Source organism: Phyllostomus discolor, chromosome 13, assembly GCF_004126475.2.
Source record: "Phyllostomus discolor isolate MPI-MPIP mPhyDis1 chromosome 13, mPhyDis1.pri.v3, whole genome shotgun sequence".
In the NCBI taxonomy this organism is placed as follows: Eukaryota; Metazoa; Chordata; class Mammalia; order Chiroptera; family Phyllostomidae; genus Phyllostomus; species Phyllostomus discolor.
The window spans coordinates 38,615,746-38,641,398 of NC_040915.2; the positions used below are offsets into that span (position 1 = coordinate 38,615,746).

Below are 25,653 nucleotides of genomic sequence, written 5' to 3' on the forward strand. Positions count from 1 at the left end.
TTGTATTTTTTAGTATGTACAAGTATCTTTTCCTTTTACTGCTGTCAGCATTTTTTTTTAATCCTCACCCGAGGACATGTTTATTGATTTGAGAGAGAGGGATAAAAACGTTGATGTGAGAAACATCAATCAGTTGCCTCCCTTATGCACCTTGACCAGGGATTGAACCTGCAGCCTAAACAATGCCCTGACCAAGAGTCAAATCCATGAACTTCCAGTGTATGGGACGACTCTCCAGCCCACTGGCCACAGCCCAACTTATAAATATTTTAAGGAATAGGCCCTGGCTGGTGTGGCTCAGTGGGTTGAGTGCAGGTCTACAAACCAAAGGGTCGCTGGTTCGGTTCCCAGTCAGGGCACAGGCCTGGGTTGCAGGTCAGGTCCCCAGTTGGGGTGTGATAGAGGCAACCACACATCTATGTTTCTCTCCCTTTCTCCCTCCCTTCCCCTCTCTCTAAAGATAAATAAAATATTTTAAAAAGAGAAAAGAAAGTGAAGAAATCGTTGATGACTACTGTTCTAACAGAGCCCAGGTTTAAACAAGCCGTGAGAACTGCTTGTGGGCCATCAGCCTGCGTTGTGGGCAGCCTCTCCTGGAGGGAGTGGTGGGCGGGACCAGGGGCACTTCATCAGAGGACCGGTATCCTTCAGACTCGAATCCCCTTGCCTGTGACCTTCAGCAGACCCTCACGCCAACCTCCTCCTCAGAAGAGTGGACGTGCTGATTCCCGTCTCCTCTCCCTTCCAGGGCTCTTCTGTGAGGCGGGGGCTCCTCCGCTGGGCCGGAGGGCAGGTGGCAGCACACCTGTTTCGGAAATGGCAGATCAGGGACCCCCCCCCGCAGACACCCTGTGCGGGGGTGGTCAGTCTCTGCTGGTTGGTCATTAAAGAGAGATTATCCCCGGAAGAGGACACAGAGCTTTCCCAGGACAGCAGAAACAAAGGGTTTACCAGATGCCCCACGGGACCTGCCAGGGCGAGGATCAGGGAGAGTTCAGACTGAGGGAGGCTTCTCATTGGGTAGAGAACGTGGAGCCTGAAAGTGAAGATGTTTATCAAGGCCCATTTTTCCAAAGCTCAGTATAGTCTGAGATTGTATCTACATTCTTTCTGCCACGGTTTTATAGAGTGTGCTTCAATGGATTTTTTACATAGCTTTCCACAAAATCAGTACTTAAAATACATTGTACTGCTATAAATGTAAAGAATTCACATTTTGAAAATGTTTTCCTTTTGTCTGAGCCTTCTTAACATGCATATTTAATTACGAGGCATGAGGATTAATGGGTCTTTGAATATTTGAAGCTATTTTCCCAAGATTACTCTGATTTAATTACTCCTGAGGTTGCTGTTTGCAGCCATGGTGACTTGCCATTTGGATGTGTCTGTGAGTGAAGAAGGACTAAACTGTGACTTCCATCAGATTCTGCCTTTGGCTTTTTACTCCCCCTACCACACACCCCTCCCCTCCTATTTACTGCTCATCCTTTGTTCTTTTCATTTGGGGAGGAAAAGAGGAAAGGTAATAGGATTTGCCCTGTGGCACGTAGGAGTTCACCTTGTAGCTTGCTGTGTTGTCAGAGTGGTAGCAGTTAGTGTGCACCCCATGCCCCCAGAAAAGTAAGGCAACAACAATCCCATAGGCCCACTCTCCGGAGACTTGAAAGTCCTGTCTTGCACCCTGAGTCCTTCTACCCCGGTGCCCTGTGTGGAGCGGAGGAAAAGGCCAGGCCCACAAAAGAGCTCAGACCTCAGGCAGGGGCCAGTGGGAGTCCTCCTCTCCTGACATTAATCGCATTTATCCACCTGGTTCTGCAGGTGAAGGTCAGGGAAGTGGGGCACTGAGCAGGAAGTGAACGTTCAAGTTCACTGTGTTCCCTTCCATCTGGGCTGCCACCGGCAACAGAGCCGCCCCTGTGTTCACACCTCTGCAGTGCAGGATGGTCATGGGGAGCTTCCCTGCTTCCTGCAGGTTTCTTATAGGAGTGCGGGTGCCCTGCCCAGCCAGCGTCCAGGGTGTTGGGGTGGAGGGGAAGCAGAGGTGTGGCCAGCAGAAGCTGGCTGTGCGGTGTGTGCCGCTTGGCACCAGCGGTCGCCGGCAGCTCGCCCATGCCCAGCCTGTGGTTGGAGAACAGCGGCAGAGTGCCCCGGGGGGTCTCACTTCTCCTTCCTGTGGAGGTAAATCTGGTGTTTTGCTGACTTATCCCTCTAGCCACCTCAAAGAAAAGTGAGGCGTGTTACCTGATTTGCTGGAAGAGAGCACCCTGCAAGAGGGAAGGTTTTCTTTTCCTTCGGTGGGGTGCCCACTGGAAGAGCTGTTGCTGTATGAGTTCCCTCCCTGCCCTGCTGCTCAGCAGCCGGGGCGCAGCCACTTGAGCCCGAGTGGAACTGGTGACACACTTGGGGTACTCTCGACTGCTGTTGACATAGCCAAGTCCACAGTCCCAGAAATGCCAGGGAGTGTCGTGCGGCGATGGTGGCTGGTGTTGCCTGGAGCAGGTCAGAGATAGCAAAACCTGGCAGTGGTTTGAACCTCGGGATGTTTTTGTTGTTGTTTTTTAAGGGACTTGGCTTAGAAAGCCCAGCTGATGGAAACTCATGTTCGCCCACCGCAGATCAGTGCCAGCTGCCGACCAGGTGCAATTGCTTTTCTGCACCGTGTTCTTCCCACAGCACCACCCACTTACCCAGGCCTCCCGTCAGCCACGGCCAGCCTTCTCGCCATATGTACTTCGTCACGTTGTAACGTTACCGTAGTTCTTTAAACCAGAGCTGTCCCCATCCTCCTCCAAAATGAAGCTGGAATATCCTGTCTCTTTTTGTCTCTGGTAACGGTCGGAGTAACCAGGCTGTAAACTTGGCTCAGCTCATCGGGAGGTCTTTACGATGTCACCCCAAGACACTGCTCTCACTGCCCCCCACCCCACTCCCCACAGTAGGAATCCTAGGACGCGCTGAGTATCTGCTGCTGGGCCAAGCCCTTGAAAATCTACTCCCCGCGCTCAGGGCAGCCCTGAAAGCGGCGCTGGCATCCCCCGTTTGACCAGACGGACTGCTGGGGCTCGGGGCTCACATGCCTGTGGATCGCAGGGCCAGAGGTGAGGCCAGCGCGTCTGGAAAGTTCCAGTGAAGTGGGTAAGGTCACCGTGCCATGTGCCTCTGGCTGTGTCTCTGTCACTGCTGTCATTTATCGAGCACACACATTTTTCTCATCCGTCTGCACAGAGGCCCTGCCGGGCACTGGTGCTCCCTGGCTCCACTGGCGAGGGAGCGGCGGGCAGGCCTCGCTCAGGGTTGCCCAGACTCCCCTCGTCCCTGCCCCTGCCCCGTGTACCCTGCGGCGCTGCAGAGTCAGCTTGTGGTCTGGCGTTTGGTTCTGGCCACGTGATGGTAATCATTCCATACGGACATTGCCGTGCCTTGTTTGTTTGCTTGTTGCTTAGCATGACGTAAGTGCCCTCTGCATTCTTAAACAGTTTGTAGATCTGTCGTGTGTGGCTGTCATTGCATCAGACTGTTGTGCTTTGACTGACTGACGTGCACCCCTGAGTTGCACATGTAGGATGTTTTCCATTTTTGCTGCTGCGAGTAATGTAGTGCACAGCTTCGTACATAGAGCCTTGTCTTCTGTAGCATTATTCCTGAGGGTAGATCCCTAGAGTAGGACTCCAGGGTCCAAGACAGTCCAGTTTCTAAAGAATATTGTAACAGTTCCAAATTTCTTTCCAAAGGATTTCATGTGGCAATCTCTTTTCTCCAGTACATGCAGGTCACTTGAAAAGGAAAAATGTTGTCTGTCCTGTAGCCCCAAGCTGGATGGCAATGTGTGCCCTGACCGGTGTGGTCAGGGGGCAGGGCGTAGTCCCACGGATGGAAGGGTTGCGGGTTCCATTCCTGGTCGGGGCACATGCCTGGGCTGTGGGCCAGGTCCCTCCCCGGGGGGCGTGAGAGAAGCAACTGATCAGTGTTTCTCTCACACGGTGTTTCACTCCCTCTCTTTCCCCTCTCTTCCCCTCTCTCTAAAAGTAAATGAAGTCTTTAAATAAAAGAAAAGCTGACCAGTAACAGGTGCTGCGTGGCCGGCCTCACTTCCAGGGGGATGCTGGCACCTCTGAAGGGTGCGTTTGTGATGACTCCACAGGAACCAAGGCAGCAGTTTTTACGTTCGGATTTGACGAGAACAAATGTGAGCCAGCGCGGAGGTACAGGAGCCAACAGCTTTGCAGTTCAGGGACGTGGAGAACACACAGTGTGTCCTGGCAGCGCGGCCCCCACTGTGTCCTCAGCTGTCCTTCTCCCAGTGGACAGTTGTGCTGGCATTTCAAGCCAGGCACTGCTGGACCATCCCTGCCGTGCGGAGCGCAGCTGCCGGGGTGAAGGGGCGGCGTGAGAAGGGCCACAGATGTGCCTGTGCGGCACCTTCGCCAGCGTGCACGCGCTCCGTCGAGATGGCTGTCGGCCGCAGGTCGTCACCTTTGGCCCCTTTCGTGTCGTGCCTTAGAGTATCCATGGGGCCACCGCCCTTTGAGGCCATAGAAGTCGCATCTGAGCTCTGAACATTTTTTTCTTAATTTTTTAATTTACTGATTCAAGGCGGGGGTGCACATCGATTTGCTCTTCCACTCATTGGTTGATTCTTGTACGTGCCCTGACCTGGATTTAACCTGCAGCCTTGGCGTTTCGGGACCATGCTCTAACCAGCTGAGCCACCCAGCCAGGGCTCTGAACTTGCTTTTGAGCTTGGTCTTGTCCCTTCCTGTTCCGGCTCTGTTCCCTGCTTGTAAGTCAGGATCGAGGTGTGTTGTGCAATGGGACGCTGGCCGAAGTACTGAAGCCGACCAGTGCTTTGTCTGTGTCATGGGTAGGTTGTGACCAGCAGAGCTTGGGCCAGTACACCGAACAGAAAACTGGCCCAAGTTGAGGTACGGGACTCGTTTTAACGCTTCTGAGTGGGAAGGGCAGAGAAAGGTTCTTGACGTGCTTTGTCAGTAGGCCTAGGAGGGAGGAAGACCCCTGACCCTTGAGGCTTTGAGAAACCTTGGAGTAAACTGGAGTGAGACGTCCACCAGGACAAGGCCGGTGACCTTCTCCCCAGAACTGAGACACTGTGGAAGACATGGTAATCCGAAGCCATTCCCTGTGGCTATACAGTGTGGCACTTGTGTGAGACCACGGGTGGCTTTCCCCCTTAAAACACCTTAGATAAATGAGGGAAGATAAAAACGGGGTTAGAATTTAGATTCTGGCCCCAGGTAATAGTCGATTTCCTGACAGGAAAGATAGGTTTCTACATTAGGCATGGTAACAAGAAACGTCTGATTGCTGGCAGTGGCCCAGCTGGCTTTGCAGTCCCCCTGAATAACAGCGCCCAGCTCGGGTGCGGTCCAGGCTGTACAGCAGAGAGTGCAGTGTCCTAGTTGGTCTGGTGAGGAGCTAGCAGGAGGGGCCAGCAGAGGGCCCCAGAGCCTCACCAGTGAGCCTCGGGCCTGGCTTCTCCGGGAAGGCTGCCAGTTCGCCAGCGAGCCCGCACGGGAGTGCTCATCTCTGAACGGAGAGGACACTCCAGCACCTCTGAGATCAATATAAGGCATCAGGTGGAAGTTACAGTTATTTACAGAGGAACAGTTGTGGAATCTGGTCACGCGTGGTCTTGCATTGAGGGTGGGGCATGGGACTGTGTGCCAGTGTATGTAAAAGAGGAACCCTCTGGCCTCCACAGGAACCAGGAAAGGAACACGAAACTGTTTACCCAACTCTTTTACATTCTGTATCCCCTTGCCCTGATTTTTGCTGGGCTCTGATTTAGTAACCCTAACGGTCTCTGCGTGTGTGACCCTCCCCCTGGGCACACTGTTGCCTGGGAGATCTTGAGCAACCCGCCCGGGACTGTGGGCGGTAAATGCCAGAGCAGGGTGAAGCTGTTTGGCTCTTAACCCCGGTGTTAGCAATTGGGTGGCTAGATTCCAGGCTGGTTCTTAGTACTTTCCCTCTCTAACCGTGTAGCAGGTTATGACTGACTAACGGATAGCTTGGAGCGGTGCCTCTGCAAGTGCTTGCTGTCATCACAGTCCGCCAAAAACTGGGCTTCAGGTTGTGGACCGGGTCGTATATTCCACTGCCTTTATATACGCAGAGATTTCCCTTTTTCTCCTTTTTTAAAAAGATTTTGTTTATTCATTTTTAGAGAGGAGAAGGGAGGGAGAGAAATATCAATGTATGGTTGCCTGTCACATGCCCCCCACCAGGGACCCAGCCCGCAACCCAGGCACAGGTCTAAGGCTGGGAATTGAACCGGTGACCCTTTGGCTCGCAGGCTGGTACTCAGTCCACTGAGCCACACCAGCCAGAGCCCTTTTTTTCTCCTTTGTAGTAGAAACCTTGGAGGAATCTCAAGAACACAAAGGAGTGCAGATACATCATTGGCAATCACATCCTACGGTGGATAGAATTTACCGCATGCTCACTGTCACTGAATGTAGGGTGCATTGCCTGTGCTGTCGTGTTCGGAGGCGAGGAAAATAGAGTGACTGGCGACCCCCTGGTTGGCGCAGTGGCAGTGTGTGTTCAGCAGTCTCTAAGGAACGTGTATTTCTTCTAAAATGCACGCCCCGACAGCTGAGAAATAATGCCGGCACACAACAAAATCATTTCCACACTAGATAAACCGTGTCAGAGGGCCCTAAAAGTGGGTGGGAAGTCCACGCACACATGTGTGTGTGTTTTCTGCAGTGGCATTTTACTTAAATTGGGCCACCAGTTAGATTTCTGAAGAAGGCCATTTAATATGATTGAGTTTGTTTTGGCTTTCTTTTTAAAATTTGTGTTGTGTTTTTTTCCATTGCCATTTATCCCCCTACCCTTCCCTCCTCCCTGGCTTTGTTTTTAAGAATCAATAGTCCCTACCCGTCTGGTAATACGGGCCTTGGTGGAGATTGTATCTGGCATTGACTGGTCCCGTCGTGGAGCACCCCAGCTGGACACACGCCCGGTCATAGGCCCAAGGTCAGCCTTGACACAGCAGCATGGGACAGTAGCTGGAGGGGAAGCGCTTTGAACCTGAGGCCCAAGGAAGGCCAGTGGCTTTTCCGTGTGTCACGTTCTCCTGCTGCACTGTGTGTGGGAGTCCTCTCTCTCTCTCCTGGGTGTTGGGCCTGAGGCACCCTTCTTCGAAACAGTGAGGACTGAGATTAGACCAGCTCTTTCTGCCGCAAAGCTACTCTTCCCAGTTGCACACCTGTCACCTCCTGTGCCTTTCAGGGTGTCCAGGGTGCGTTTGTGCTCCAGAAGTGCCACCGGGCAGACGGGGCCCAGGCAGCGGACCTGGAGCTGACTGCTCCGTGCGCCCCGCACAGACGAGCTCGTGTGCGGGGCTGTGGAGAGGGGGCTCTGCCGCGCATGCCGCTGACCCCACTGCAGGGCGGTGCCTGCTTCCTTCACCTGCCATCAGCGCTTTACCGCCAGCCTCGTTTCATGACGAGGTTTGCATACGTTTCCAGGGTGTGGGGCTGGGGAGGAGGGGTTCGTTTGGGATGAGAACTTGGATAGAGGCGGTTCTGCGGCCTGTGTGGTTTTGCCTCTCTCCCCCGTCCACTGAGGTGCAGGCCCAGGAGAGTCCCCTTCCACCCCCCCTCTGATGGACTCATCGTAAGCCCTCACGCAGCCTCCTGAATCCTGAAACCTCCGAATCCAGAGCCTCAGATCTCGTCCGACTGACCTGGCCCGGTGTGTGTGCGGGAGACCAGACGTGCGGCTCCCAGGGCAGAGTGAGCACGTGACGGCCGCTTAATCAGTGGTCCCTTGTTACAGCGTTCCAGGGCCACTTCTTTCTTTGTCATCGGTGTAAAACCAGAAATTAGCCCTTCAGTTAAACCGTGGGAGTTCTGCTGTGTTACATAGAAAGCTTGCTGCTGCTTTTTTTTTTTTTTTTTTTTTTTAATTGATTTGAGAGAAAGTGCGAGCTGATCCAGATGGCGCTCTAGCCAGCTGGTACCCGGCCAGGGGAGGAGCTGGCTTTTTCATACGTGAACTGCTTTGCATCCACGTTGTTTTAAAGGCATCCCGTCTGTGCTCCTACGAGTGAGAGTGAGCATCAGCGCCTCTTTGAACAGGTTCCCAAGGACTCCCGGCTCCCAGGTTTCTGTAATAGGCTACGATGATTAGAGTTGTTTGGGGGTTTGGGGAGTGTTTTGTTTGTTTGTTTTTTCCAGAATGGAGCCAAAGGGAAGAATTTTTTCAGAATGTGCCATCCTTCTGTTTCGCCTGGTTCACTCTCTCACTCTGGATTATAGCCTTGGCCTCCTGTACTACCCGTATATAAAATCAGATTTTTAGGTAAAATTCCAGATTTCTGGCTTCTTTTCCATTTAAAACCTTGGGCAGACTGAATTCTCACTTCGCTTAGCAACTGTCAGTCACCACACTTGGTGATTACATTTCGAACAGTTTGCATTACCTGCCGCCATGTGGGCACTTGGAGTTTGTAGTTGCTGGTCCTCTGTAATCTCCCAAAAGTCAGGCACACAGTCTTCTTCATCACAGCTTTATTTCTGCCTCCTAACCGCACTCGACTCGCTTAGTAAGTATTTGTGGCAATAGATTCGTGCCTAAACGTCATAACTGTTTGTTGTTGGGTGCCAGAATAGAGAGAATAGAGAGATAGATGCACATTTAGGTCAGCATGTTTTTGTGGATTCTGGAGACTGTGTGTTCATCCGGGCAGAAAGTACATTGGTGGCACTCTTGCTTTTCTAGGACCCTGTCACTGTCTGTCGCTACTGTCTCTGCGGCCTACTCCCGTTTCTCCTCCCAGGAGTCCTGAGGTGGAGTCTCCAGCACTTGTGAAGGTCAGAGGGCAGCAGCGTGTGCACGAAGGGCTCAGGGCCTCTCTGGGTCCACCGCCACCGCGTCTGGTGGTCACTGAAGGCCACTCTCTCACTTTGCTAGGGTCGCCGTAACAAAATTCCACAAATTGGGGGTTTTAAACAACTTTTATTTTTTTATAGTTCTGGAGGCTGCAAGCCCAAGAACAGTGTGTCAACCAGTTTGATTTTTTTTTTCTGAGACCAGTGTCTTTGGCTTGTAGATGGCTGCTTCCCCACTGTATCCTCACGTGGCTTTTCCACCATGGACGCCCTTGTGTCCAAATTTCCTCCTCTTCAGGGGCACCGGTGAGATTAAATTAGGGTCTGCCCTGGGAGCCTCGTTTCAAACTAATCCTCTCTTTAAAGGACCTGTCTCCACACAGAGCCGCGTTCTGAGGCTCGGGCGTGAGGGTCAGGCCTTGAGTCCATAACAGCCGCAGATAAATGAGGTGTCTCCCCCACCCCGCCGCCCCCCCCCACCACAGGGTGATGGAGAGTGTTTGAATAAATATTTATTTTGAAGTGTTTTTGGACGTCATTTGTATCTCCAGCCATTCCTTAGTCACTCCATTCACATAAAGTGTTTGACTTTTTCTTTCTTCAAATTAATGAATGTCAAAAAACCTTTAATTTTTTTAAAAGATTTTATTTATTTGTTTTAGGAGGGGAAGGAAGGGAGGGAGAAAGAGAGGGAGAGCATCAGTGTGTGGTTGCCTCTCGTGCGCCCCCTACTGAAACCCAGGGGCATGTGCCCTAGACTGGGAATCAAACTGGTGACCCTTTGATTCACAGGCCAGCATTCAATCCACTAAACCACACCAGCTAGGGCAAAAACTGTTTTAATTATCCATACACAAAGTCCAGCAGAAGTAAGGTTTGCTTGAGTGTGGTTGGTAGAGTACGTGAATGTCTCACATGAGATGGACAGCCATTTGAACATTTCACCTAAAATGTCATATGGTGTGTTTGGGTGTGATATTGTTATGTTACAGAATTGTTTATGATTTTGTAATAAAGAGGGGGCATTAATTGTGCCAGACCCTGTTTATCTAAACTATATCATGTTATAATCGCAAAAAAACAGACAAGTGGAATTTTTTTTAAATCAAAGATTCATGGAACCCTGGCTGGAGTGGCTCAGAGGGTTGAGCACCATCCTGTGAACCAAAAGATCGCTGGTTCAATTCCTGGTCAAGGCATATGCCTGGGTTGCTGTTCAGGGCTCCACTTGGGAGCATGTCAGAGGCAACTGATCGATGTTTCTCTCTCTCTCTTCCTCCCTTCTGTCTCTCTAAAAATAAAATATTTTTTTTAAAGATTCATAGATTTTTTTGAGCGTGGGCTGGGAACCAAAGTGTCCCAGGTTCAATTCCCAGCCAGGGTACATTCCTGGGTTGCAGGCCATAACCCCCAGCAACCGCACATTGATGTTTCTCTCTCTCTCTCTCTCTCTATCTCCCTCCCTTCCTTCTCTAAAAATAAATAAATAAAATATTTAAAAAAAAAAAGATTCATAGATTCTTATAAAGTTGAGAAAACACTAGAACACGTGTTTAAGAGCTGGGACTCTGGAATCAGACCGCCTCCGTTCAGATGACGACCCACAGATCTGTAGACTCTGTCACCTCGGGCAAGTTACCCAACTTCTTTGTCCCTCGTGCGTGGCGTTGGGCCAGTGATAAATATCGCCTGCTTAACGAAGGGGTTGCGAGCATTAAAGGTGATACAGTACGCACCTTGCTGGGGCCTGGGCCCGGCACGCGGCGAGGGGCGCGGCGCGTGTCGGAGCGAGCATTTCGGACGGCCAGAGCGCCGTCTGTGCGGGCGCCTGCGGCCTCCGCCAGGGCCCTTCCCCGTTGGCAGCGCGCTTTCTGCGCAGTAGCTGTGGCCGCCTAATTTAACAGGGTTTTTCTTGTGATGAGGCACTTTTTTTTATTGGTTTGAAAGAGAGAAACATTGATTTATTGTTCCACTTATTTATGCATTCGTTGGTCGATTCTTGAATGTGCCCTGGTCAGGAATTGAACCTGAAGCCTTGGTGTGTCGGGTTGAAACTCTAACTAGCAGAGCTGCGCAGCCAGGGCTAAGGCACTTTTTTTTTCCATTTGGCTTTTTTATCAAAGCACAACTCAAACCAAACCAGCAGTATAGGGAAAAACAGGGACCCACGATGCCCGTGAAGATGGGGTTCTCCGGCGTCGCCCTTCTCCCTGCTGAGGCGCAGGCGGTGCCGAGGAGTGGCGTGTCTGTTTCAGCGCGTCGGGCGGTTGGGAGAACGGGGCGGGGCAGAAACGGCGGTAGCGGGACTTGCAGTCGAGCCGGAGACCAACCCATCAGCGTGCCAAGCAGCCGTGTCCCCTGCGCGTTCCCAGGTTGTGCGGCCTTCATCCGGGCACACGGAGCCTGAGCAGAGCAGGGCTGGGCGGCCTGGCAGAGGCGGAGAGCTTCTTGTGAAGGTTTAGCCTGTTGTCCATCTGCTGTTATTTTCAGCAGTTGCTGTAAAGGGATAATTGAGAGTAAAAACAGAGAAACTAGCCACATCCCAGAGCAGGCTACCACTCTGGCAGCTGAGAGGCCGAGTATTCCCGGAACTCGGTAGGCCTCGTGGGGGAGGGGCGCGGCAAGGGGGCACGAGCGACGTGGTTCCCATCGGGCAGCCTTCAGCTTCACCTGCCCGGGCTGGACTCTCGCCCTCATGAAAAGCTGTAGACGGGCTCCTCCCGTGACCAGCACTGCAAGTTCCTGGTGGGAGGCCACATGGCGGGAACTGAGAACCGAAGCCGTGGAAGACAGCTTGAAACAGACGAGAGGAAAGGAGCATAGGGGACATTCTGTGCTAAGGGACCCACTTACAGCACCCCAGTGTGCTGTATGGTGGTAGTGTGCTGCCCTGATGGGTTTCCTCGTGATCACACATTTTTGATCGTGTTCGAGATAGTGGAATCCTGAGGTGTGTTTTATTCTTGAGTAACAGTCTTTTTTTTTTTTAATTGATTTGAGAGACATCAATTTGTTGTTCCACTTATTTATGCATTCTTTGGTTGATTCTTGTATGTGCCTTGACTGGGGATTGAACCCACAAACTTTGGTAGTTTCCCCCAGGATAACGCTGTTACCAACTAAGCTACCCGGCCAGGGCTAGTAGATACAGCTGATACACAGACACTTAGGTCAGCCTGCCAGCACGTGCTGTCTGTCCACATCTGAGGGGGAGCACAAGGCAGGGGAGAGGTCGGGCGTCTCCTGGCCAGATGTCAGCGCTGTAGGGTGGTGGCTGTGACAGAGCCAGAGCTAGCGAGCTGGCCGCCGCAGCTCCTTCCCCCTTAGGGTGTGTGGACTCACGCTGACAAGTGCTTGATTTCCCCGTTTCCTGGCCTCAGCCAGCTGGGGTGGCACCTCTGTGCCTCAGATCTGTTGGAACTTGCATGGCTGCAGTGCCCTCCTGCGTGATTTGTATCCTCTTCCACCACTTGTCTGTCTCTCCCCCGAGAAGTATGGGGCATTCCTCACGTCCTCCAAGTTCTGCACTCTGAGGGCCCTTACTGTTTGCCCCCCCCCCCCGCCCCCGGGCACCCGTGCCCCCGTAGTGAACACCGTGAGGATACAGGTGCGGTCCCGAGTGGCGGGTGCAGCTTTCGGGTTTCCTGAAATCCGAGCCTGTCCCCCAGGGAGTGGTAATGTGGAGTCTGAGAGCTGGGGTTGCTGGCTGCTCACTCATGCCAGGCGCAGATTCCGGGAAGGCCGGGAGTGTGTGAGCAAGAGGTCTGCCTGGGCTTGTTTCTCCCAGGTTCTGGCAGTGCTCCTTTCTGACAGCTTAAGGCAGTCTGTTACTAGAGCTGCCACCACTTCCTACCTACCGTGTTGCTTCGCTGCTGAGCCGTCCCGAAGGCCGCCGTTCCGCCTGATTCTCACGCCTTGTTGCTCACTAGGAGCATTCGCTCCCTCCTGAGATGACCGGGGGCTGGGCCATTCTCGTTCAGCTCTGGAACCGTGGTCCCTGGAGTTCCTACTGTGAGAAAGAACCTCTCTGATCCTTTCAAGAAACTTCAGGTTTCTGAATGAATGAATCATAAATTAATGGCTTTCAAACTGTTTTGACTCTGAACTATAGTAAGAATGTAGTTTATCATAAACCCAATACATACAAAATAAATGTATATAAATACATATGTATAACCAAAACAGTAGTTTTACAAAACAAATACCCGACACGTGACATGCACTCTCCAGTGTCGTCTTTTCTGTTCTAGTTTAAAAAAAGAAAAAACCCACCGGTTGTTACCTGCTAAAATGATTTCACAGCCCACCAGTGGGTTGCAGTTCATAGCTTAAAAATCATAGCTGTTGGTAACTGTGCTTCCCCAAACTTGCGTTGTGTTGAGTGTCTGCTGCCAGCGAACCCTCTGGGTGCGGGTTAGTCACAGCCCCCGCCCTCCGGCCCCTCCACGCCCGTGGGTGAGCGAAGCAGAGGCGTGAGAGCGCTCCCCAAAGAGGGGTGCCCGCCGGGAGGGGCGCTTCGCACTAGCGTCGCTCAGATCCTTGCAGAGAGAATCCTCTTGCTCTCTGTTTACTCTGGGCACACGCCAGAGTCCTCCTCATCACCTCCCAGGCTCCAGCCGCCCGCCTTCCACTTGGCTGTCACTGGCCTGCCGCCTCACTCCGAGCTCGCCCTCGCCCAGCCCAGCCGGGAGCTCCTTCCCCCGACCCCGCAGGCTAACGTCCTCGCCTTTCCCAAGGCTTGGCTTCAACAGACCGACCGTCTCAGGGAGGCCTTCCCCAGCCTCCGACTCAGCGGTCTGGGAGCAATGCCCATCTCCGCACTCCGGCACCAGCATTCTCTCTTCCCGTGTTGTTCCCCTTAGCACACACACGTCCACCTCCTGGCACTGCTCTGGGCGCTGCCCATATAAATGGACATTTGAGAGAAAGAGTCGTCAGTATTTGAATAATTCCTATAAGGGACTTGGTATTTTGTGTTATTCCAATGAAGGTAAAATAGAACTTGTATGTATTCCAGGAAGCATTGACCTCCCACTTTATCTTAAAGGTCCTGGTACCCGTGGTAGCAAAAAGCAGGCAACTGTGGCTTTCCCAGTCAGTATTTCTCAAGCATCCCCTCCCCCAGGCAGCGTGGGCAGGCCTGGGTGCCTTTGTAGCTTTCCGTCCCTAGGGGGCAGCATTAGCACAGAAACCGAGGTTGAGGCTGCCTGTTTTCCTCGCCTACTGCTGGTGGATCCAAAGGGAGGGAGTGTTTGGCTTCTTTCTCATCAGCAGGAGTAAAACTTGGTGATTTCTTTCTTTTTTTAATTTTTTTAAAGATTTTTTTTCTTTCTTCCTGGGAAGGGAGAGAGAAAGAGAGGGAAAGAAGCTTCAATGTATGGTCGCCTCTCTTGCACCCCTGACTGGGAATCGAACCGGCGACCCTTTGCTTCGCAGGCCTGCTCACTCTGCTGAGCTACACCAGCCAGGGCAACTTGATTTCTTTTTCGGGCTCTACTTCTGTACAGAGAAATGTAGGGTGCACATCCAGTGTACACGTTTTTAAAAATCCCCTTAGTTTAGTCTGACGGTAAAAACAGCAGTACGAAGTCTTCCCTGAGGAGTCTTTCCCTCAGGGGTGCTGCCCAGGGCGGTCACCTGGCCGTGCCCAGGTCTGAGTTTCTGCCGTGAGAAATCTGGGTCCTTGGGCTTCTGAGAGAGTGTGTTCTTTGAAGAAAAGAAAGAAATCTCCCCCACAAGGGGAGCTCGGCTTCTTGGGGCGGTGTGATGCAATCAGATCATTACAAGACGGTGGAAAAGAATTGATGTTTGAATTTTGTTTGTCCTGTGAGAAATTCAGTGGGTCCAGGAAGGCCGGGTGTCTTACTCTGGCCGTATGGGCGTAAGGGTGGGAGAAAGCTGTGGTCTGACCTCGGGGAGTCACCGGACTCTGCAGCCCCTGGGCCGGGGAGGTGCAGCCAGGCCAACTCTGATCTCTCAGTCCTGACCCTCTAAACTAGAGGTTCCGGGCACAGGTTTGCCTGTGCTACCGCCTGGGAAGCTCCTTTCATGGAAGTTAAGAAATCAGTTTCTACACATTGAAGCTATAGGAGAAAGTCAGCAAAGGGCATCTTAATTGAAATATATTCAAGCACCATCTGCAAGCATTTCATCGTGAGCTTCTTGGTAATAACTAACCTTTCCAGTTTTGCATTAGATTGGGGGAGAAAGATAGGGAGCAAAAAAAGGAACCTCAATGAAAAATACATATAAGGGGGGGACCCAAAAAACCTGGAGTTATCTTCTGGAAGGCAGGCCCCTTGTAAGGCAGGCCTCCCCCACTAGGTGGGTGTTCTGGGAACCCATCTGTATCAGTGTGCCAGCCGGCGATGTTGTGAGAGGCCGCCTCCGGCTTCGGTGGGTTTTTCTGAAGACTCGTTCAGTGGGTCTGCCCGTTCCATGATGGGCGATTTATGAGCGCACCTGCCCACACCGGGCTGAGTGTTCAGCGGTTTGTGACCAAAACCAGCGTGACCCCTGTGCCGTACCCTCCCTATTTACCCAGTGTCACCCCAAACAACTTCTTTTGTTTTCCTGGATAAAAAAATCCTCAAAGGGAAATGTTTTGCCAGTGTGGAAGAGGTGAAACAAAAAATGGCAGAAGCACTAAAAGGCCTCAACATTGATGAGTCCAAAATTGTTTTGAGCAGTGGAAAAAACATCTCAGTAGGTGTGTTGCAACAAATGGAGAGTACTTTGAAGGTGACTGGAGTTTAAATGTGTAAGAGTAAATACACAGTTTTCTATAAATGAATTCTAGGGGGGTTTGGGGGGTTCCCCCGCATACGTAACTCATATCCTTAAGACATAAACCCTAATGAACTAACCTGAGAGTGTCTTATATTTAACTTGATTTCCTCATAAAATCATCATCATATTTTGTGTAATTATGAATATGAAGACCTTATGGGGAGGAAATAATACTCTTTGGGGCAGGGGCCAGTTTACCGGGAAGTCTCGTGAGTCTGTCTTTCCACCCCCCCACCCCACCCCACCCCGTGTGAGAGTGCAGAGTCCTGGAGTGGCGGTGCGGCCTCTGCACGGAGCGGAGTGCGCTTGTCTCACCGCCTTCGTCTCCATGCTTTTCCGTACGTTCGGCCCCTTGCAGGGGGTCAGACCTGGTGCGAGGCCCTTAACTCAAAGATGACAGGCATAGTGTGGTGGGCCATGAGCCGGCTCCTTGCTGTCAGGAATTTGCAGCTTATTCACCAGTGCATCACCATGTGGCACCAGATAGGCATTCAAAGGTAACTTTTCTTTCAGCCCAGATGAACTGAACCCTCCGTTCCGAGCCTGTCTGCAGGGATCAGCAGGGCATAGTTTTTCCTGCAAGGAGTGCCTGGCTCCTTGGATGTGTGATGTGATCAAATAATTATAAGCCACTAATAAAAGTACTGTAATGGAGTGGGAGCCGTGTGCTTTAGGAGTCCAGGGGAAGAGTGCCAGCTTTTGCCCAGGTCGTTTGGCTTTCCCTAGAGCCCTGGTATTTGAAGAGAGAACGGATGAGTCCGTGCTGCCAGGGGAGAAAGGACATCTAGGCAGAGCATGGCACAGTAGAGGGTGCCGGGCGTGTGGCACTGGCAGGAGGCCAACCGTGCTGGTCTGGGCAAGCCGCGAGGCCCGCCAGGGGTGCCGCCTGCCTCTCAGCCCCTCTGCCACTTCCCATCCTGCTTCCACCACTTTACCGGAGACCCTTCAGGCTCGAGCCGAAACGCCAGTTCTGCACAAGGCGTGCTTCACACCGAGGAAGGTCCGGCCTCCCTGCCCAGGCTCCCACGCTGTGCCACGCCTGCGGAGCACGTGCTCGTCTGCCTGTCGTTCCCCCCACCCGGCCCTCCCAGGATGTCCACTCGAGGGGGGCGGAGACTCTGTTCGCTGACCCTTGGCTGGGAACAGAGCCCGGGCACCGTGGACGGCTCTCAGGAGGGGCGGGGGGGAGAGGAGAGGTGGGAGCGCCGTCACTCCTGTTGGCGCGGGAACCGTCCGTGCTCCCAGAGCCCCCGGGAGCAGGGCTGAGACCGGGGCAGCAGTACTGGTGATGGCAGGGACCTCGGGCGTTGTCACTGGTGCGTCTGCTTGTGTCCCAGTCCCGGCTGCCTTGGGAGACGGGAGTTGGCGGGGCTTTACAAGTAAAGGCCCAGGGCGGGTGAAGGGGAGGACCAGGCAGCGGATACCTGGTTCCGGTGTGGAACGGTCACGTTGGGCCTGTCTGTGTCTGCACGTCTAAAGGGAATCTAACAACACGCTTCCTCCTGTGCCCTGCCAGGCGTGCAGCTGGTGAAGGCGGCGGGAACAGCTGCTTCCCCGCAGGTCCGTCTGAGGTTGCTCAGTGATTAGCAGGTTCCTGTGGTTCTTGTTAAACAACACCCCCCCCCGCCCCGCCCCCCCCCGCTCTCCAGGAAGCTCGGGGAGCAGGCCTCCTGCACAGCTGCGGCCGGCGGCCGCGCCGTCCATGCCTGACACTCGTTGCTCCACGGCCTTGCTGACCTTTCATCTGTGGCCTCTGTGCACAAGGTGGCCATTGTGACCGCAGGGCTTGTCTCATGCTCTCGTGCCTCGGGCTTTCCAGTGAACAATGCCCTGTTCTTGCCGACAGCCACTGTGCTGGCAGGAGGACGGGGGGAAGAGCAAGTGGCTGCGGAATCGTGCAAACTTGCATCCATAGCTGCGTGACCTTAAACAAGTTAATATGCCTCTCTGAGCCTTCCTTCTCGAGTTTCTAAGAAAAGGAGGCTGATGGTCCAGTACTGCCCTCGTGGAGTGGCTCTGAAGACTGATGGAGAGGTGTCTGCGAGGCACCCTGTCCCGGACGATGGTAGGGCGTGGACCCAGGAGCCAGCACTGCGGGGCAGTGGGAGGGACGTGAGAGTTCACGGTGCTGTTGAAGGTGTGCACTGCCTTGTAGAGGACATTCTCGTAGGAAATCCATCTGCAGAGCCAACATTGAAAAAGAGTCTTTTTAAAACAATAGTAAAGCTCCTTTCTGAAACCATATGGGAACAGCTTTTGTTCCTAACAAGAAAAGATGGGCCCGCTGCTACTTCCCCAGTCCCAGGCCGGTCTCAGCCCGCCAGCCTCAGCGCTGGCACAGCTGGGCTCCGGAAGGAGTTTGTGGAGGGCTGTGCAGGAAGTCTGGCCGAGAATAGAGCCCCGACTCCAGGGCCTGCTTCCCCCGAAGTCAGGGACTTGGCCCCAGTTGAGTGAGGGGTCGCAGCAAGGCCCTGCAGCTTGGCCAGATGGCCCTGCGCCATCAGCAGCCGGAGCGATCTTGTGAAAACGCAAGGACAGCCTCACCCTCCCAGCCTGCTTCCAGATCCGTCCCTCTAGCCTCAGTGTCTGCACTGGCCGCTGGCCATCCTAATCCTGTCCCGCCCCTCCGCCCCTTGGACTCTGTCCGCACCAGCTTCCCCTGTGCTCCCGGAACGAGACAGGCCCCCTTCCTCGCCAGCGCCCGGCGCACATCCTCCCTCCCTCTGCCCGAACACCTGCCAGCCCTGCTCGCCCTTCAGGGCTCCGCTCCGAGGCGCGTCCTCAGAAAGGCCGTTCTGAGCCCGGACCCACACGGCTCCGCCGTGTCACACTCCCAGCACCCGACGCTTTTCCTCTCCTCCTCCGCAGTGTCCCCTCACCGTTGTAGTTGTGTACATTGTTTGTGCAGTACCCGTTTTCTTCACTAGACCGTAAGCTCCAGGAAGGCAGAAACCGAGTCTGATTTGCTTACTGCCATAGCCCCAGCGTCTCACACAGCACCTGACAAATGATGGAAGTTCCGCAGGTGCTGGGGGTGAGTAAAGATGCTGGTCTAAAACTAGACTCTGCTCTCACCTGAGCTCTCACCCCCCTCGGTCTGCTTCTCCTGCGTCATTCGGTCTGAGTGCCCGTTTCCACCAGCCCACCTGGTGTCCCAAGTCAGAATCTCAGAAGTTACTAGAGACTTCTCCCTCATCGCTTTCCTCACTCCTCCAGCTGTGCTTAACCGTCTTCCTGCCCGTCATGTCAGCCCCTTCAGCCCACCAAAGCCCTGGCACGCCAAGCCGGCAGCCCACTGCCCGGTCGTGACTCTCCCCGCCCAGGGCAGTGGGTGCACCGCTCTGTGGTTGCGCTTGCTCACTGTGTCGAAAGAGATGCACAGAGCGGGACACCCCCCAGAGTGTGTGTGTGTGTGTGTGTGTGTGTGTGTGAGTTGTGTGTATGTGTTCCTGTTGTAACATACACTGCAAAACATAACAAGAATGCAAGACATTTTAAAGGTGATGTTAAGTCATACTTCTAAATAATTTTATTTAATGACATGGGAACCTTCCATGCTCATTAAAATACTGAACGTATTTCATTGTTCATGTTTGGCGGCCTGGTTCTGCACTTTAGGTACTCGGCTTTAATGGCTGTCGTAGCTGGGAAAGGTGCCTCACAAGGAACTGTCAGCCCAGGTGGGAGGGGGGCTTGCCCCGGTGTTCTCACCCCCCGGGAGGCTTGTGTGAGTCAGCCCCCTGAAGATGCTGACTCCTCAAAGGCTCTCTGACTTAGCCCCTCCCCCCCCCCCCCCCCGCCGGCCCTGGGGGGGGGGGATGTGTGCACATTGTATTCGGGATGTCGGTGAAAGCAGCTGCTTCCCCTGGCTCCAGAAACGCACACAGGTGTTGGGGGGCACGGTCTCTGGTTAGGTTTGAAAGCCAGGATGTGCCGGCCTTCGTGTCCTGAAGGTGTTTGCTCAAGTGTGCTCCGCCTTCCAGAGCGGTCCTTGGGGCTTTCTCCTTGACCTCGCTTTGAAGAATGGGGCTTCTTCCTGTTAGAAATGTTCGAGAACATTTCTTCTGCCTAATACCGCTTTAAGCGTTTGTTGAGTCTAGGGACAGAGCCCAGCTGTGCTTGAGAGGAGAGAATTACAATTTAGTAAAGTATATGCTGTGTTCAGAAGAGAGGGTCCATTTTTAAAGCGAAAGCTCCAAGTGTTAAATTTACCCAGCCTGCTGTTTGCTTGCCTTGTTTTCATTGTGGGTTTCGGTGTCTGGCTGGCTAGACTTTTCAGAAGACATTTTGGTTTATTCTCCGGGACCCCCGGGCCCTCCCTTCAGTGAGAAGTACCAGGCCGCAAACCCACCCCTGGGCCTGCAGGAGAACTGCTGCGATTTTGGAAGGGAGTGGTCACTTCCCAGTGACCCCTCACAGCGGACTCGGCCTGGCCCAGCCACCTTGCTGTCGTGGACCTGTGCCTCACCTGGAAAACGGGTTCTCCCCTTGTGAAGAAGGGCCATGAAGTGATAACTGGGTCTCCAGGGATGCCACAAAGCATTATCTAAATGCTGTGTGTTGTTTTCAAGCTCTGTTCCTGGCGGATGGCTAGGTCAGTGTCATTTTGAAGGTTAAGATCCCACCAGCTGCCAGCTCGCCGGTATTCTCCAGCTGTTGCTTATCCTCCAGTTTCACGGGCTAGTCGGGGAGAGGTCTCTCAGAAATGGGGTTTGTGCTGCTTTAAATTCTGGTGTGTGATAATTAACTCACTGCTGATTAAGGCTCTGTTTGCTGACAGGGATGTAATTAGTGGACTAGAACATCGTTTGCCTTGGAAACAAGAGCATCTGATACAGAATCTTCATTCAGCTCGTTCCCACCCCCACGCCACCTCGTTCTGCTGTTCGGAGCCTTTTTACCACACCCACCAAAGGGTTGTTCGAGTCCTCAGCTCCCCAGGCGGTCCATTCCACTTTCCTCTTGCTTTAAATTTTATCTTTTAATTAGGTAGTACATTTACATGGTATAAGACTCAAAAGGCCTACAGTAAGAAGCCTCATGCCTGCCTCCCAGCCACTCGGGACAGTCGGTGCTAACAGTCGCTGGGTGTCCTTCCAGTTGGTTTCATGCATCACTCTCTCCTCCCCCCGCCACCACAGAAATGGTAGCATCCATGCTGTGCATACCACTCTGCGCCCTGCTAGAGTTAGCCTAGCAGTGTGTGCTAGAAGATGTCCAATAGTGTGGAGGGCACAGCGGTAGATGTTGGTAGCGTTGATGTGGAAACATCCTCTAGCGAGTCTCGTGGCGATCTCCGGCCCAGCCGCTCTCAGGCGCTCAACACGGACACCCACCTGCCTGTGTGCCCGCTCTGCTGAGTGCCCCGCAGGCCCTCCTCTGCCGTCACCGCCCGTGTCAAGTTCTGGGTCTTCAAGCCAGCCCTCCCTGTGCCCAAGCCAGGTTTTTCCCGCCGTCTCCAGGCTCCACCAGTGTTGCTGTGACCTTCTGCTGCACCAACCAGAAGCCGGGGCGATGCCCTTGACGCCTCCCTCCCCTCACTCCCAGAGCCGGCTGTCGCCCGCCAGCCAGTTCCGCTTCCTCGGCTTCTCTCAAGTCAGCCGGCTCTCTGTCGGGCCTCACCTGCATCCCTAGGTCCGGGCCTCCTTGATCCCTGGACGACTCTGATCGCTTCCTGACTGTCTCTTACGCTTCCACTCTTGCATCCTGCCCGTCTCTTCGTGGAAAATGACCTTGTAAAATCACAAAGCTGACCATGTCACTCCCGTGCTCGCCACCTTTGGATGCCTTCCTAGTGCTCTCAGGGCAAAAGTCAAGCTGATGATCGCACCCCACAAGGCCCCCGCGGGCCTCACCAGGCCTGTGGTCGCTGTCTGCAGCCGGCCTCAGGAGCCAGGCCTGCCGGCCTCGCCTGTGCTCCTCGGCCTGGAGCGTCCTTCCCCCAGGCGCTCTTTGCCTCCTCATTCAGATTCTGGGCTCCACTTCCTCCAGCCATCCCTGTCCCCCGGCTAGATCAGGTCCCCAGGTAAAGCCGCCAGTGTCGGCTTCTTTACTGGGGTTATTCGGGTTGTGGTTTCGACGTATGGACATGAAATTAGATTAGATTGAGTTGATGTGTTTTTTTTTAATTCCTACTACTAGTGTGAGATAGTTTATAAACTACAAGGAACCCTAGAATAAAAAGGAGTGATTTTTTAAAATTCCTGTTTATAAACGAAGTTGAGCCATGGAGAAGGGCTCATGTGCCCGAGGGCCGGGCGCCGGAGGGAATGCCCGTCGCCCTGACCTGGACCTCGCGCCTGGGCTACAGGCCGGGTCCCCAGTGGGGGCGCGAGAGAAGCAACTGCGCATTGATGTTTCTCTCCCTCCCTCTCTTCCTCCCTCCTCCTCTGTCTAAGAAGAAATAACGTCTTAAAAAAAAAAATCCCAAATCCCATAAATCTGTCTGTTGTTGGTGGGGAGGGGGTTGGGTCCTGGTGTTTTAGAAAGTCTTACACAGATTGGGTGATGAAAACAATGAATCCTCTCTCTATTTTTTTTTCTTTACCCTCACCTGAGGACATTTTTTTTTTCATTGCTTTTAGAGTAAGGGGAGCAGGGGGAGTGTCGATGTGAGAGAGAAACATCACTTGGCAGCTTCCCGTACATGTGCCCTGACCAGGGATCGAACCTGCAGCCCTTCGGTGTATGGGATGACGCTCCAGCCGAGCCACCCAGCCGGGGCGAGCCACGCATGCTTTTGCTCCAAAGAGATAACATTGTCTCGTGGTGGCTTTGGTCTCCTGGTGACTCTCCCTGTTCTGTTGAGATGTCGGCAGAAGGGCGCCTGCTGGAGGGGTGGGGGGGCTCTGGAGGAGCTCAGGCAGTGTGGGGTGTCCTTCACATCTCCTGCTGCTGGACAGAGACTTGCGTGGGGCACACTCACCAGGAGCTGTCTGTGTGTCTCTGCTTTGTCCCCAGGAGACCTGTAGGAAGTGCCAGGGACTCTGGAAAGAGCACAATGGCCTCACCTGTGAAGAGCTGGCTGAAAAAGATGACATCAAGTACCGAACATCCATGTGAGTAACGTGACTCGGGGGTTATTGGCTAGTTCGCAGCACAGCCACACGCCCGCCCGCCTGCCTCGCTGGCTGAGAGAGGCAGTGAGTCGTGTGGGGAGACCGAGTTCTCACGCTGCTCTGGGTGCGTTAGCTGGAGGGCACTGGTGACATTGAGCAGAATCACCGGGTCCGGCAGGCAAAGTAACGCGGTCAGTGGAAAGAGCCACTGCTGGGGGGGAAGTAGCGCCCCCTGTATTGCTGGACACTTTGCAAGTATTAGTTTATTAAATACACTGAGTTGAACAATACAACAGTCTATTTCTCACGTAAGTGTCCAGCCTTGCTAGATGGCTGGAGCAGACCTGTCCCATGAGGTCATTCAGAGACATGGTCCCTTCGTCTCGCTGCTCCGCCATTGCCTCAGCGGTGTTCCCGTCTCCCTGATGGGGACTGGGTTGCAGCCGCGTCACACTCTCGCCCAGGGGTAAGGGGGGAGAGAGAGAGACGAGTTGCCAGACAGGCAGTTTTCTTTCACTTCGTAAGCGATGCAGAAAGTGTGTGTATCACTTCCGCTCACGCCCGTTGGTCTAGACTGAGTCGTGTGGCCACGGCTGCTCCCAGGCAGACATCATATGTCGTCTCTAGCTGGGTGGTTTTATGTCCGGCTGAAAATAGGAGGTTAAGGAGCAGGTTTTGTTAGTACAGAAAGAGTGAACAGGGAAATGCCTTTCTGGGGTAGTTAACGGTCTCCAGATGAGCACTACAGGTAGGCGCGACTGTCTTCGCTTTAGCTGAGACGACACAGCTGAGATGCACGGAGCCTCGGTAACTCCCCCACGGTCACACGGTCAGTGAGTGGCCTGTCGCATGCTTCCTGACTGCTCTTTACCACAGCTGGGCAAGCAGAGTAACGCCCCTCCGAGATGCCCGTGCCCTCGTCTCCAGGGCCTCGGGACTGTGAATGGGTTACCTTACGTGGCAGAAGGGGCCCCCCAGATGTGATTAAGGCGGTGGCCTTTGACATGGGGAGATTATCCTGGGTCATCAGGTAAACACAGTGCAATCACACGACTCCTTAAGAGCAGAGAGAGAGCCCTTCTCCGGTCAGATGCGGGGGCAGTGACGGGCAGCGTCGGGAAGACGTGAGGAGGACTCCCTCCCCTCGCTGGCTCCGAGGACAGAGGAAGAAGGCCGTGAGCCAAGGAATGTGACGGCCTCCGGAAGCAGGAAGAGCCTCCAGTTTTTAGAGAACTGGACGTTGGCCCTACCGCTTCAGAGAACGGAATTCTGCTGACGGCCCAGATGAGCAGCAGACAGACCCTGGCCCAGAGGCTCCCGCAGGGGGTGGACTGGGGAGACCCGTGCTGGACTCCTGACCCACAGAAGCACAAGACAGCAAACTTGTGTTACATGAAGCTGGTAAATCCCCTTTGGGCAACTTGTGACAGGCGCAGCAGAAAACCAGCACAGATTCTGGTGCCGGAGGTGCAGTGCTGCTGTGACAAACACGTAAAAACGTGCGAAGAGGTGGGTTGAGGAGAGAGCTGCTGGCAGAAGGGGGTGGGACGGGACTGTTTCTGAAATTGCGTCCTGTCCAGATGGTAAAAGGCCCCAAAACCGATGGATTCGCTGTCAGGAGAAGCAGGCCTAGAGCAGAAAACACGGATATGTTCAGAACGTCGGGAGCATTCCGTCACAGAAAAGGCCCCCCGGAGAGAGAAGGGAGCGGCTCACAGGACCGGTCCTCGCGGTCTCGCCGGCAGCCCCGGGGAACTCGGCACGATTCCCCTGCCGTCGCCGCAGAGGCGGAGCGGAGGTGTGGTTACCTAGGGAGCGTCTGTGAATGAGCTTCGTGTCCAACGGAGTGAATCCCTGCGACATACATGCGAGTCCTCCATGGGGTCACGGGAATTTGTGTCAGCAGAAACACGGCCAGCTTGGTGTACAGGAGCCAGGGGGTGCAGAATGAAAGCAGGCTGACGAGAAGCAGCTCGGCTGCAGGCGCACGCGACCTTCCCCGAAAGGAGGGAGGGTACTCGGAAGGCAGAGCCGAGAGCCGCGAGGGCAGAGCCGGGAACCACGGGGTCCTTCTCGGTCAAAACACAAGGGGTCTGCCTGGCTGGGTCTCTAAATGGATTGGGAGTGGTGACTGCTTTTTTCCTTCCACCTTCTCCCGTTTGGAACCAGAATGTCTCTGACCGTCCCTCCGTGCCTGTCCCCTCACTGTGTTTCAGGAGCAGATGACGTGTTTCTTTAGTTTCCCAGGCCCACAGACGGAGAAGTGTGTCCGAGCGGGTCGCATCCGAGTCGCACCTGCACCCAGTTTAGACGATGAGATTTGGGACTGTCGAGATGAGGGGACTGAGATGAGATTTGGGACTCGAACCTGGTGCTGTGATGGATAAGGTCTTTGGGACGAGGCGACTGGTGTGGGGGGGGATGGATGTGACTCTTTGGAGGACAGGACAGACTGGTGGGCAGAAGAGGGACCTCCAGAGGTGTCCCTGCCTGGCCCCACCGCCTGTGACTTTTTTACCTTACGTGGCAGAGGGACTTTGCAGATGAAATTAAGGTTGTGGCCACAGTGGAAAACCAATACATCAAGCTACTTAGAGTCACGTGCCACTCCCACTAAAAGGTGCGGCGCTGCCCCTCCAGCCTGGGCTTCCCGATCTGTCAGCCAGCCTTCCCAGGCAGGGTGGCCGCCGGCCCGCCCACCCGGCAGCGTGGGCGTGGCCTCGTCAGGGCCAGAGCATCAGAGATGGCTCTTGCTTCACAGTCGTCACCAGGTCAGGCGGCACACTGACCTCAGCAGTCGTGCTGTTGCCGGAAACACTCTCTGTGTCTCCTTCAGACTGTTTTTCCGCTGACTGACGGTCAGCTCCCAGAGACGCTGTTCCTGTCGCTGCAGGCAAGTCCTTTCTGGTTGGGGGGGGGGGGGGGGGATTTCTGTCGTTGCTGTT

General features: G+C 53.9%; 1 protein-coding gene across 2 annotated transcripts in view; it reads left to right on the forward strand.

Annotated features, from left to right (window-relative positions):
• The window catches only part of RNF216 (ring finger protein 216), a 104,626-nt gene that overhangs the window by 60,002 nt on the left and 18,971 nt on the right, over positions 1-25,653 (forward strand). For both annotated transcript variants that reach the window (XM_028527268.2, XM_028527270.2), the window contains exon 14: positions 22,611-22,708. In XM_028527268.2, coding sequence (XP_028383069.1) covers positions 22,611-22,708 — 98 coding nt within the window. The remainder of the gene's footprint in view (positions 1-22,610; positions 22,709-25,653) is intronic.